This window comes from Microchirus variegatus (assembly GCF_963457635.1).
Source record: "Microchirus variegatus genome assembly, chromosome: 20".
Lineage (NCBI taxonomy): Eukaryota > Metazoa > Chordata > Actinopteri > Pleuronectiformes > Soleidae > Microchirus > Microchirus variegatus.
Window position 1 is genome coordinate 20,925,320 of NC_139821.1, and position 15,370 is coordinate 20,940,689.

The window sequence follows — 15,370 nt, forward strand, 5'->3', positions numbered from 1 at the left end:
TGTTCTGTGGTCCGTAATAAGACTTTTGAAATCAATGAAGATGATCTTTCTGATCAAAACATGTCTTAAAGGTGCATTATGTAATAAATCTAAATCAACTGGCCATAAAATCCTCCTAATCTGTCACAGAGACTCAGGAATAATGTTCATATAACAAACTGAACTCACCAACAACAACAGTACAGACAAAATATTCGCATTAAAAAAAAATATTTTGCAGACCGCAAATCATTTTTATGTTTTGAAATCATGTTTTGGCGTCATGTGGCGCCACCTACCGCCGTCTGCCAATCATTGCAGTCGGTAGAGTCTCAGCTGCCGAGCAACCACGGGTTGCCCGTTATGTCTGAGCTACAATGGCAGAGAAAACTAAACATAAAAGACCTCGGTATTTTGAATTTGAGTGTAGTAACCATTTTTAGCCACATTCTTACATATGGCGTCTTTAAACTTGACGTCATTTTCTGCAGTGACCTAAAAGACACTGAAAAAGGGAGTCGTGGTGATGCTGAACTCCTTGCATCCTCTCTGCAACAATCATAGCCGTTTTAGACGCTTTGTATCGTCACAGATTATCTTCTTTAAAGATTTTTTTGCTCTTCAGGGAAACACTGTCTTGTCCTTCTTCGCCACCGCTGCTTTTGTGCCGAGTCTGCGCCGCTACGGTCACCTCAGAACGATATTTCACTTCTCTTTCTAGGTCCTGGCTTTGGCCACCACATCTTCTGCTTTATGACCGCCGTGCTCTCTATTACAGCACTTGAGATGACGGTGAAGTTTGTCATTAGTGTTTCCCGGCTGCAGCAGCGGTGGTCAGGCCTGCTATGATATTGTGTGGGTGAGATGTGAAGGATGCATTTTTTTGTGCCTGACTCTGAGGGATAATTAACATAACCTGACTCAAACTTGACATTAAAGTGATAGTTCAGGTTTTTTGGAGTATGGTTGCATGAGGTACTGAAACCAAGGATCGGTGTAAGAACGGCAATCTTGCACGGAAAAACAGATTCTGATCACTGAATAAAAGTCTTTTAAGGCAAGAAACTGAAGTTTATTAACTGTTGACTTCACGCCTCTTTGGTAAGTGCAGGTTTGAGTCAGTTAAATAAATCAAGATTGAATGATTTATTCTCTTAATTTACAGAAATGTAAATTTCCTGATGGAGCCAACAGTTTATCATCAACTCCATCAACTTTGTGGGTGATTTTCAAAAGGACACACAATCAGAAGCAGCTCGCCTATAGATATCATAGACTTAGGAAACCTAGCTTTTATTTGTTGATCCCGTGGCTAAAATACCATTTCTGTTACTCTTCACTTTCCCCACTGCAGGAGCTTCAGTGTTTGGAGCAAGCAAACTCTGCCTTTCAGAGGGAGATCGCTGCATTGAAGAAAGACCTCCATCACTACACAGAAGTTCTGGCTCATCATGAACCTTACTGCCTCCTCGGAGCCTCTGCATCCACCAAAATTCCAACACTTTCTCCCTCAGGTGGTGGTCAGACCACTTCCAGCCCTCCTCCAAACCTTCCCCAGGCCTCAAGCTCCATTCTGGCTGCTCCTCCTTCAGCCTCTACCTCCTTAACCTCCAGCCTGGTTCTCCAAAACCTTGCTCCAACAGTGACCGCGTTACTCTCGACGACTGAACTCGCTTCCCCCTCGTCCTCTTCAGACTCTCGGACTCTTCCTCATTCCGACCCGTTTTCCGCACTCTCGCCTCCTCATTCGCTGTTCAGCAAAGCGATTGCGACCCCAAGGACAACCGGCCACCTTCTCTCGACCTCTATGACCTCCAGCGTCCTCACTACAGCTGCTCAGCCTCCATGTGAGCATGACGTCCTCCATAAGACGACCTCCACCGTGCCTGCAAATCCATGTTTCCCTACTTTTGATTCTGGCTCCTTGGCTTTTGAGTTCTTAACGCACCAGACGTCTTCCTCCAACGTGGTCCCTTCTTACCCCGATGTAACGGGGGGAAGTGGAGGTCTAGAAACACACGGTTGCCCTTTGAATGTTCCCCAGCTTCATCCAGGTCAGTACAGTGGAGATCCACTGTGTACTCTTGTACCGCAGCCTCTTCAGTCGCCAACAGTTTCACTTCAGACAAACTTAGAGCTGTGTCCTGCTCCTGCCTTTGCTCTGAAGCCTTGTTACAGACAAATAACGCCCAGGCCTGGCTCTCTACTCTCCCTCCTCACCGTCCCCAGTCCTCTAAACACCTCTCAGCCTATCAGCAGCTCCGATCGACTTTTGCTTCAGCCTCCACAGTCGCTGCCATCACTGGGCGACCCTTCCTCTGACCCTTCCCTATCTGAGCTCCTGGAAGTCAATGATTGGATCCTAAGTGGAACGAGTAACCATTAAATATGACTTCATGACACGTGGTGAAGGAGGAACTGTGTCAGAATGGTTGTTTAATTTATGTTTTCAGCTGTTTCGTCGATGATTTCGGCAAGAAATCCATCTGTAAAACCTGGCATTTCACATCGGACATTTGGTTGTTAGGTAGTTTATGGGAAAGTGGGCAAGTAAATGAGCCTGGTGTCTGGGCGTGGTGCTTATATTCATCTACATTTCTTTTTTCTGATAAATATGTTCATGTGAAATTTACCATGATGCTAACATTATGGTCATTTTTTTTGAGCCATAGGAGACTTTTCATTTCAAAATCACAGCGAACCCACTAATGTTTTAGAGACTGAAGTCAAATGTTGTTTTATTTCCTTCCGTGCAGCTAAAATCCTCAAACTTTTTCAAAACATTTTTTTTATAGTGGTGAAGTAAACACTTCCTCCTATCTTTCTATCTTTGTCTGCAGTGACAGTGTTGAACATATGACGGTGCAAACATTAGCCACAGCGCTTCTGGGTTTCCTCTTTTTAGTGAGAAATTGTGAGAACTTACTTTAGGATATAATAAAAAAACACTTTACTCACACACTATAATGTATTTATGGTATGCAATAGGACTTTAAAAGCAATCACTTTACTGGTTGTTCAGTTTAAGTTTTGAGTGTTGATATCTTACATGCACACATACTCATTTTGTCCACTAGGGGGCCCCCTTACTGATAAAATCAGTAGGTCAAATGCAGCTGTGATTTAAATGTTTGGTTATAACACAACACACACACACACATATATATATATATATATATACACTCATGCAGTCATTTGTGAGGTATGAAGAGGAAACGACAGCTTTAATCCAGTGATAAAAACACATGAATCGTCCGTTTGTGCTCATTCAAAATGAGCCAAACAAGATAAATAACGTCGTTTTTTTAAAACTGTCAATATAGGCTGCTAAAATGTGATATAGGAACTACAAATGTGAGGAAACTGATTGTATTTTTTTTTTATTTTCCTAACTGTGCTTGTGCGTCGTGATTGCATTAATTACAATGATGATGTTGGTCTTTCCGATGATGATTATGCTGCTTTATATCTGCACACATACTGTATGTATATAGGAAACATTAAATTCACTTCATATCATATATATTGAAGCCTGGGATTTTGACATTTTGTATGTATTATGAGTTAGATTTTATATATTTATGCTACAGTCATTGTTGATTGCAAGGAAAAGTTAAATATGAGATTTTATTTTTATTTTTTAGGAAATTAGCTCTAAAAGGTGCTCAAAATTCCAGCTTGCGAAATCAGCGTAGGTGCCCTTTAATACCTTATTTGCTGACGAAATGTGAACATGGTACATTTAAAATAAAGATGTTTAAGATAAGATGTGCTTTCATTGATGCCACAAAGCAAAACATAGGATATATATATACACACGTATATATGTATGTATATATATATATGTATGTATATATACATACATATATATACATACATATATATATATATATATATATATATATAGATACACATATACATATGTGTATCTATACATATGCACATATACACACATGGAACAATGGATGATACTTGATTCTCAAAGCCAACTACGACGCGCGCGCGCGTGCTCCCTCCCTCACCTCAAACAGGCACAAGATAGAAAGCGAGGAACATGTCGAGAAGGGAGGAAGCAAGGGAAGGTGGGGAGGAAATGGGGGAGTCAGACATAAACACTGCGCTGCACAGGAGGATATTTCATAACGGCGTTAAAAAACAGCAGCCACAGGTTTGGTTTGACAGAGGTGATGATGCTCAGAGAGAGAGATAGACTGTGCACGTGCATGTGAATGTGGAGGAGGAGCAGCACTGCACACTAATGACGCATGTGTGTTTTAAATAAACCGGGGTTTAAAGAAAGACAAGCAGACCGCCATATATACAAGCTAATAAATAAATAAATCCATCCTATAGCGTCATCCGCAGTGAGGGGTCTCTCTCTCTCTCTCTCTCTCTCTCTCTCTCTCTCTCTCTCTCTCTCTCTCTCTCTCTCTCTCTCTCTCTCTCTCTCTCTCCTTGCACCACCTCAGGCTGAGGAAACATTTCAAGTCAGAGTTAGAGTCAAGAGGAAGTTGTACGGTGTCAGCCTTCAAAATAAAAACCTCACCAATGGATTGTCTTGTCACATATTCCATCCCACGCTGAAATAAGACGAAACTGGACCATTATTATATTAGTTTTAAATCTCTCTGGGAGTTTTACTAAAGCTTAGTCGAGGCTTTTAATTGTCTACTGCTTGATCTTGAGCATCTTCTGTGAGAAACAGTGGTGACCTGGGGCTTGCGTTACTTATTATAGGTAGTTTAAAGGTCCAATTTATCATATGCAGGATGGTTTATTGGCAGAAATCTGGACCATTCTTGTGTGCATATTCTCCCTGTTTCTTCCCCCAAGTACAATCGGAGGTGGCCCACCACTCAATATCAACTCACAATGAGTCAGGTATGTATGTGTTTTTTCCCACTTTTATTCCCCATAAAATATCTTCACAAATGCTTTTATTGTGATGTCATGGTGGAAAGTTGTGATAATATACCCTTACAGAACAGTTGCTTTTTTCCCCCCTTTTTTTTTATTCACTTGCCCCCTCCTGACCAGACCAGATGCTCAATGGCCCCCAGGTCATTTGAGTATAAGACATCTGCTCTAAATGGACCAAATGTCCATGGATGTGACCCCGCCTATCGCCCCGTGTATCAGCTGGCATTGGCTCCAGCTCCCCTGACCTTCATGTGGAGGATAAAACGGTAAACAACGCCTGAATGGACCCTCAATGTGGTGCTTATTAATATTTTAACCACCTTTTTATTTTATTCTGAAAGGCCTGCTGCCTGGTTTCCTGTGCGAGCCTGTCTCACCCCGTGCGTCTTGACGCAGCGCTCCGCGGCGCCGTAGGACGACCGGATAACGGGAACCAAGAAGGGGGACAGGAGCGGAGCGCGTCAGTCCGGTATACAGAGACGAGGTGCTATTGTATAACACGGGCCTTCGCTCTTTTCTCTGCAGGCTGCAGCTGTGTGGATGAGGAGCGGCTGCTGCTCACTGATTTTCTCCTCATTGTTCTTTTTTTTTGTCGGTTAGAGACGGAGCGGAGCTGCGGGGCTCGGTGTTGCGGAGGACCTGCACATGTCGGCCCGGTGAGGCACCGTGTGTTTTCCCCGCCCTGATACGGTTGGAAGACGGACAGAAGGAGGCAGATAATCAGCAGCTGAGGTCATTTTTTTATTTATTATTATTATTATCAATAATATAATAATAAGAAGGAGACGAGGAGAAGACGGAGGCTGATTTTAGTGGTGAACTGGATCCGTTTAAAGGGAAGGGAAGGACAACAGTGATGCAGCAGGAGAGGTGCGGGCCCACACTGATGCTTTTATCACATCATCCACCGCCTGTGATTTCACTGATCAGGAGCATCCTCGAGGAGGAGAAGCAGTAAACTGAGCTGCTGCTGGAGTCCGTGCGCTTTTTTTTTTGGTTGTTGTTGTTGTTGTTATTGTTGGGGTTTTTTTTTTTGTGGATAAACAGAAGGAGGCCAATCAGTGTTTGATTACACTGATTTTATTCAGCTGTGAGTGTGTGAGCACAAACACACACATCCTCCTGATTTAGGCCCATGACTTGAGTCTGTGTGTGTGACGCCAGCACAGCAGCACAGAGGCGCGCGCGCACGCGTATGTGTGTGTGTGAGTGAGGAGACGCGCCTGCATGTCTGAGCATCATCTGGTCGCTGGACAGGCTACTCTTCCACGGGGATGATACACCACGCGCGGTCTTTCCTCGTCTGTGCGTGAACGAAGACTCGGGAGATGTTGCTGATGCTGCTGCCATTCCCAGTCCGCCTCTGATACAGACACCGAGGCGCGCAGCTCGGGACTAGACCTTCACTAAATATTACCTCTCCTCCGCCTCTGCACCTCTCCCCCCCCTCTCCTCCTCCTCCTCCCTCCCCCTTTTCCCACCACCACCCTAATTGATCATCCTCATCAATTGCTGATCCATCAGTGATTCAGTGATCCACCCACTCCCTCCCTCCATCCAACCCTCACTTCACCTGTACACAAACGCCTCTTTACGCACTCGCGAGAGGCCACAGCCGCGATGGAGACGACCAAGCTGCCTCCGTCCAGTCCGTCCTCGCCGACCACCAGCTTCTCGGTGCCGTCCGCGGAGAAGGTGGACGGCTTCCCGCGCAGGTCCATGCGCAGAGCCCGGCAGAGGAGGTCCCACAGCTCGTCCCAGTTCCGCTACCAGAGCTCCCAGGTGGAGCTCACCCCGCTGCCCCTGCTCAAAGGTGAGTGTCACTGTACTGACACCAGATGTCCTGTTAGGCCATAAACTCTTATTCATCTCCTTAATGTGCAAACTCCTCAACACATAATCATACACTGTACACTCTTAGAAATAAAAGTGCTAAGTAGAACCATATAAGGTTCTTCGGCTTGTCCTCCCTTTTTGGCTCCAGGTAGAACCTTTTATACAGGTTTCACCTGGAAGCCTTAGTGTTACCAAGAACCCTTTTAACCCTTTTTAAAAGGTTCTCTGGATCAAAATGGTTCTTTCTGGAACCATTAGAGTTCCCAAGAAACCTTTCCTGGAGAAGGGGTTTTTTCAAAGCAAATGGTTCCAGGTCGAACGTCAGCCCTTGTAGAAGAACACTCTTGGAACCCTTATTTCTAAGACTGTATTTGAAACATGGACATGGACATGATGGACGTCTTCTTTTGACATAGACCTCCATTGTGAACCCTCTAGATTTAAGATAGATTTGACCACCGCCACTCACATGTTATCCACTCATATACCCAGTGCTTCAAAATGTAAACATCATTTACAGAACTAACTTCAGGTTCCAGTGGAGAAGACCTGAAACTTGTCATTTGAGACCATTTGAAAGTTGTTACTTTAGTCCTGACCTTCACTTTTCATCTAATTTTATATACAGTCTATATAATTCACCAATTTACCCACGGTCCACTTGTAGTGTCCTGCTGTCATGTGACCGTCTGGGGTGAAAACACTCGTCTTTGATTGATTTGAGTCAAAGGAGCCAGTCCAGTTCTCACAGGCCTGATTCCTGAATAATCACGTTTATTTGATAATTTTTCGATGCGTTTTGTTCACAGACACGTCCACCCCTTATTTCCCACAGTTCAAACGGACGTCCTCGGGGACCTCGCTTTGATTCTCTTGGTAGGATATTTCGCTTTCACCCCTGTGCAGAAAACACAGAACACAAGAGAAGCTGAAATATGTCGTCTTTAGTTGTGAAAAAAATCAAAAGGAATCACATAGATTTTGTGTCAAATTACCGATTTAGGTCTTTAGAATAATCCTGTTGTTTAAAAATTTGCTGCATAATGTTCACAGGTGTATTCAAGACTACAAAAGTATTTTATGCATCATAATTGTCACTGTTCTTGGTATTTTACATTAGTGTCGTCTGTAGTCAAAGTCAAGCTTCAGAACAGTATTTTGCTGTTTTATAGATTCAAAACAAGATTACCACATGGGATGCCATCAAAATAATAACTACTGTAGTCTATTGTAAGGATGAGAAGTTAAAGATGTTTACATTTAAGCATTTCATTTGTTAAATTGGCATAAAGCAATACGAACAAGGCCTTTCAATTCCACTAGGGCTGTATCGTCTGGATTCAGCTTCTCGCGTTTTGATAAGATATCTGTGAAGGTTTTAAATGTTAGTGTCTCTGGAGAACTGCAGTCATGTGACTTAACGTTACTGCAGCATTCAAACATGTCAGTGTTTACCTTTGAAAGCCGTGGTTTCTCCTGTCTGCTTTTACCCCCCGAGTAGATATTCTCTGTGTACCTGTGGCTACATGTCGGATTTGTACAAATCAATATTTCTGTTCTTTTCCTTGTGGTTCACGCAGTGAGAGAGAGAGAGAGAGAGAGAGAGAACCATCCTCCATTTCCTGTCTATATTCTCCTTCCTCCCCTCGTCTTAACGTTTATGTCGGGGCTCGAGCTAGAGGACGCTTGTGACCCCTCTTTAAAAGGCCACTCCCTCTTTCACGTAGCCTGCAATCTGTTCCCATTAACGCTCCATGTTGAGAGGAACCTTTTCTGCTTTAAATTCTCTGGTGTTTTCACACTTCATTTCCTCAGCTTTGACCTCCTCCCAGGCCTGTTATTGAAGTGTGTGCGGCACGATGACGGACAGCTTTCATTATATCTTTTTTACGACACCTTTCGCCTCAGATATATATATATATATAGAGTATGTGCGGTGGCCCTCACAGACAGTTATCACATGTTCTGCTGCAGCACTGGCCCTGGAACCCCATGAGGAACTGATAGTACGATCCTGCAGCACTGGTGCAAGAGGAAAAAAGCCTGATGTGGGAAAAGTCTGTGCCATTCAGTATGTAGGCCAAGTGTAGACAGACTTGTGGGTGGTTTTTTTTTGCCCTCCAGGGAATCACATTGCCATTGTTAATTCGAACTTTTTCTCTTGTTAACAATGGCACATCTCTTTTAGTTTTTAACCGTGAGTGGTAGCGCTCCTCGCCGGCTCTCAGCTCCAGGCTGAGATATCGAACAATCAAAAATTAACAACCAAAACCAGGAAGACGTCCATCGCAGAAGAGGCAGGCTGAGTCATAAGCGGTTAGGGAAATGTGTCGCCGTCTAAAACAATGTAGAAGACGGAAATTATGGAGCTGCTGAAAGTAGAACACATCCAATATGTGCAAACAAGGAAGTTTGGTGCATGTAGCATTTACCATGCACATAAGTAGTTTCTGGGCCCACGGTTGGTGTAGTGGTTAGCACTCTTGCCTTTGCAGCAAGAAGACCCGGGTTCCTGGGTTCGAGCCCCGTTTGGAACAACTTCGGAACAAGGGCCTTTCTGCAAGGAGTTTGCATGTTCTCCCCGTGTGTGCGTGGGTTTTCTCCGGGTTCTCCGGCTTCCTCCCACAGTCCAAAAACATGCGATATGGGGATTAGGTGAATTGGTCACTCTAAATTGACCGTAGGTGTGAGTGTGTGAGTGAATGGTTGTTTGTCCCTATATGTGTCCCTGTGATGGACTGGCGAACTGTCCAGGGTGTACCCCGCCCATCGCCCAATGTCTGCTGAGATAGGCACAGCACCCCCCGTGACCCTCTGGTGGAGGAAAAAGCGGTATATAATGGATGGATGGATGGATAAGTAGTTTCTCAACTTGTTTTCAAATCTTCAGCTGAGACTGAATTCCCCATCAACAGGGTTAAGGCCACATTCTACTTCTCTGACTGCGTAACCACGGAGACCCCTCGAGCCTCCATAGTTCTCCGTCGTGGTGCGGGATACGCACTGCAATTTTCTGCCCCGATCAGTAGGGGTCGCTACACAAGGTTGTTGTGCTTCTTGCTACAGTGAGCAATGGCGTTTGAGAGAGAAAGACTGTTGTTGTTCAAACAGTGGCCGTTTCTCAATTTTCTGTGTCATGGAACACAGTTTTAAGATCATTTGAGGCGAGAAATTGGCCATTTAGAGTCTAAACATGTGGTGTGTGTGTTAAGATATGATGAATTTATAGTTTGGCAGCGACGGCACAGAGCAGCGTTAGCTCGGCCTGTCTTGAGGACCAATCTCAGCCCTTGTCGCCTCTGTTGTCCCTTGACGGAGTGAAGGTCACTAAAAAATATTTTGTGCAGCCGGAGAAGATGCAGAGACTCTCTGACTTCCTCACCGGCGATGTAGAGGGATCTCTGTAACCTACGTAGCGCACTTTACGCAGAAGTATACATTGGGCTATAGGGTTAGGGTTTCAGCGTGGGTGAAACAGGTCCACACCAACCTCAAAACAGCACGACACTGGGAGGTTGTGTGTAGAAGCAGAAAAGTGTTGAGAAGTTTCACAGAACTTACTTACTTTACCACTTTATATTGGTTAATACTCTGTGTTACACCTTTAAGAATGAGACGAGGCTCACTCTTGGTGTAGCACATTTATTTCCTTTAGGAAATATGAAAACAGTTCAGGTCAGGAGCTGTAGCATGTGCACGTAACTCGTTCATCACATACTGGCTTCTACTTCTACTATAGCGTCAGTTACTGATATTCTCTTATACCTCTTAAACAATTATTATCAATAACAGTACACAAATAAACTAAACACAAAACAACTAAAACACTTTACTCACTATTGCTCTCACTACTGCTTTGAGTTAATACCACTGTTAAATACTCACATATGTTTGCTTACTCTTACCGAGACAACAAGGAAGTACTTAGCAAGTGACCTTAGCTTTTTCAATGTCAAATTACACTTTTAACATATATACACAGGTAAGTAATGCATAAATTCAAATTACATGAATGAAACACATGACAATAACAAATTACTAATTCCACATTACTCCAGGCTGAATAATCTATGAACTTTCTTATTACCCTCTTACTGTTCCTGAACGTCTCACTGCTTTTGCAGTTTTTAATCATGTATGCATTATACTTATGAACTTACTTATGTAACAAAACTAGCCTTTAGCCCACAGTCAGTTACTGTGTTAATTTCACACACTGGCTATTTATCATAACTTCGTGGAATGGTCCTTTAACCAACATGACTGGGGCGACATACACTCAGAATGTGGCGTTAGCATTTACCGGCGATTAGCATTAGCCTAGCCTGTTAAACAATAAACACGGTTAATACTGTTTCCTATCACATTCACTTGGTTCATCCAGTTTCACACTGCTTATTCTCACTAGTGTCTTAATCACATATATCGCTCAACATGTCTTTCACTCATTACAGCTCACACATAAATAATTATCTGTCTTAATACACACACAGTGCCACATCAGCATTGTCAACATATGTAGAGGATCTAACCTTCTTACAGTAGTTACTGTAAAGGCGTAAATGCATGTAAATACAGAGACAACGAGACGAATACGCCGCCCCTGTGAAGCTCCGGTAAACTGAGCGAACTGGCTGAGCTGGAACAACGTTGAATTGACCAATAAAAAGACAACAGAAAGGGTCAAGGCATCCAATTAACCCACAGATGAAGGGTGAAGCATAAAAGGTCCCTGTAATCCGGGCTTGTTGTTGTTGTGTGGTTGTGTTTGGTCACAGGGCTGCAGTAAGTGTCTGTCAGACATTCTAGCCTTTTCTGGTCCATGGATAGGATTGGATAAATATCTTTTGCGATTATTTTGACAGGAACTTGCGATTGCCATATGTTTTTTTTTTTTATATTTGAGAGGGAAAAGGATAGAATAAATGATTACTCTGTGATGTTTGTGCAGACGTGTATAGATCAAGACAATAATTCATCTAAAATGATTTTTTGACACCCTTTTGTGTCGATTTGAAAACTGCCGTTGGCCGTATTTCGTTATTTACCTACAAACTCGATCGTTTTCTTTTCATCGCTGTCACTCATTTTCAAGTCCTCTCTATAATTGCCTCTGCTTTAATGTAAGTACTGCTGAACTCTTTTTAGACGCAGCCCCCAAATGATTCAGTCACTCTGAGGCACCAGGCCTTGATAAAGTCAGTGTTTCTCTGGGACCCACGGCAAAGTGAAAACATATTTAATATGTGCTTTCACACAGTTACAGAGCATTTTCTCTTCTCTCTGCAGTGTCACTGTGACATTGAATGATAAGATAATTGATTGGATAGATGCTGGGAGGGTAATGATTCTGGAAACTAGCCCGGTATAACTCTAACTTGCAGTCATCATCTCTTTTCTGTTTCCATTAGCAGAGTTGGAAATGAATGACAAAGTAAGCAAAAATTAAAGGAAGAAGGGAAACTTAAAAAATTATATACGTAACCTTTAGGTATAAAGAAATGTATCTGTATGTCTCAATATAGCAGTGTTTGTTTATTTTATGACATTCCTGCACTGCATACAGGAAGTGAGTCGGTTTATATCAAGACAGATGGAAGCAACAGAAACATTGAGCTAGTAAAGGCGAGGCGGGAACGCAACGTAGCGTGAATGAATCGTCGTAGAAGTGAATCCGACTGCAGTTGGAAGTGATGAATTCTTCTTGGCCCCGCCCGCCCGCCTGTGCACTGCTGCTGTATACACACAAACGCTCCCTCAGTCAAGGATGCAGCACAGAAATAATAACACAAACTAGTACAAATTGTCACTTTTTTTTTTACTGTCAGTCTGGTAAAGCGTGCTAATAGCCAAGATGGACGCCAAATTCAAAATGGCTGACTTCCTGTTGAGTTGAGGCCATGGTTGCAGTTTACTTTTTTGTCCGTCTTGGGCTTTTACTAGTTCCCACCAAGTTTCGTGAAATTCGACGCAACTTTATCTTGGCTTGCTCATCCACACTTCGCCTTAGGGGGCGCAATAGAGTTTCAAGAGTTTTTATGCACGCTAACCCCCTCAAAAATGACGGCAATGACACAGAATATTAATAATCTTAAGGATAACAATAGGTTTTTCGCACACATTTGTGCATAAATGACAACAAATAAATGAGCACAAAAGTTGCACTGCAGCTTTAAGATAGAGTTAAGAGGACATCAGTTGCAGGTTATGTTTTGCAGAAGATGTGGAAAGTGTGCTTTGTTAGTGTCTTGAGTTACACTGCAGCTCTGTCTAACTGGAGAACAGCAGGCTGTGAGCTCAGGGCTCCTCCCCAGCTGCGAGGCTTTCCCCCTGGGGGCCGCTGATAAGACACCAGTCAGGCTTCCTGGTCACGGGTATCGCGCAGTTGCTGACAGACTAACTAGGCGAAGGTCACACTCACGCCTAACATCAAGTCACCAGATAAACAGACTTATGACTATGATTTATGCCCCTTTTTTTGGTATCACACCGAAATAAAACATCACAAAGGTGGTTATTGATCCAACTGCCTCTGATTATCGACAGACAAACCCTGCGATCAGCCTTGATTTGACCTTGAGATTGATCGCTCTCTTTTTTCGTTGTGTTAAAATGCAAGATAGGCTCGAATCTTATCCGGATAATGCAAAAACACATGTTAATAGAGACACGATATGCACTCAGGTCGGGGCACGGCAATCAGAATATGACTGACCAAGAGGAATATTGATTTGACTGAGGCTGCGTATGAGTCACCCAGGTGCATGTGCTCTACTGCACACGGAAACATGGAGGAAAGAAGCACTTCAGGTGCAGCTCAGTAACATCGTTGTAAATAGGACTGTTCACACATTCACATGCATCCTGGATGTGTTTCCATGTGAGTGAGAGGGAGAGAGGGAAGGAAAAAAAGGAGCTCCAGTGAGTCAAAGACATTAGAAAACATCGAAGGGCAATCAGTGTCAATATGGTACGGTCTCTTCATTTGTCCTGAGGACACATTGCGTTCATGACAGGAATCGAGTCAGACTTTTTGTGATCTCGGGTATGAGGCTGCATTAAAGCAGGTCATAAGAGTTGTCAAATAGTCATTATTATACTTCATGCATTTATAGCTATCAATTAATAAAGTTGTTTTTGGCGCTTTAGTCCCAGGCTCAACTCTACACAGTTTATTTTGTTTGTTTTCCATGACTATAGCACCTCCTGACCGAGGGCAGGGCTTCGTTTTACACAAACGTTTTCTGTATCTATCTATTAGCTTAAACATAGCTTAACGTTAGCTCAAATCTATCTATCTATCTATCTATCTATCTATCTATCTATCTATCTATCTATCTATCTATCTATCTATCTATCTATCTATCTATCTATCTATCTATCTATCTATCTATCTATCTATCTATCTATCTATCTATCTATCTATCTATCTATCTATTAGCTTAAAGATAGCTTAACATTAGCTTAAATTGGCTAAAACAATTGTTATCTATCTGTCTTTTTTCTCAATAAAACTTGATAAATATTTTCACGTGTAAATTGGAAATAACTGCCAGATATTGAAGGGAAAGGATTCTTGATCAGTGGGCAAAAACACATTTTCTGACCTTTAAGGTTAAAAAAAGCAAAAAAAACAACAAGTCCAGACAGACATTTTGAGGCTTAGCTGTACAGTCTAAAATGTGTACGTGCATAAAATAGACATAAAAACATACAATAAAAAAACACAAACATGAGAAAACCCACACAAAATTACAGACAAGGGTCTACTTTTATTTAAGTTGTGTGTTACATCATCCTCGTAAACAGGGTAAAAGTGCATTTTTTCACTTTTTCAGCAGCAGACGAAGCTAAAAAACACTTTAAAAAGGTCCAGCTTTTTTCCCTCCTTCTTTTTCCCCACAGCTGTTTCATTCTGTCATCTGTGGCGTTGGATTTCTTTCTCATCAAAAATTGATACCAAGTTGTTTATTATTATCTCCCACACAGTGGAGCAGCATCAGGCCAAATTGCCCTGTTTTGAAAAATGAATCAGTTTGGTTCGGAATCCTCACTCACCAAAAGACAAATGAATCATTAATTGAAAGCTTGTTTGTACACATCAGCTTAAAGTTAGCTTAAATTGGCTAAAACAATTATCTATGTCTGTCTGTCTGTCTGTCTGTCTGTCTGTCTGTCTGTCTGTCTGTCTGTCTATCTATCTATTAGCTTAAAGATAGCTTAACGTTAGCTTAAATTGGCTAAAACAATTATCTATCTATCTATCTATCTATCTATCTATCTATCTATCTATCTATCTATCTATCTATCTATCTATCTATCTATCTATCTATCTATCTATCTATCTATCTATCTATCTATCTATCTATCTATCTATCTATCTGTCTGTCTGTCTGTCTGTCTGTCTGTCTGTCTATTAGTTTAAAGATAGCTTAACGTTAGCTTAAATTGGCTAAAACAATTGTTATCTATTTATCTAACTATTTGCTAATCTATCAGCTTAAAGTTAGCTTAAATTGGCTAACACAATGATCTATCTGTCTATCCATCTCTAAGATAGCTTATTCATTCATTATTATACTTCAAAGAGTTGCTCAATCAGTATGTTTTACATTAACGCTCACTTTATTATATA

The 15,370-nt window shown here is 42.2% G+C and overlaps 1 protein-coding gene across 1 annotated transcript in view; it reads left to right on the top strand.

The window, feature by feature from the left end:
* Positions 1 to 6,519: 6,519 nt before the first annotated feature.
* Positions 6,520 to 15,370, top strand: part of ppp2r5b (protein phosphatase 2, regulatory subunit B', beta) — a gene marked incomplete at both ends in the record, with an annotated part of 32,252 nt that continues 23,401 nt past the window's right edge. Inside the window, one exon of the mRNA XM_083906993.1 lies at positions 6,520 to 6,712. Coding sequence (XP_083763119.1) covers positions 6,520 to 6,712 — 193 coding nt within the window. The remainder of the gene's footprint in view (positions 6,713 to 15,370) is intronic.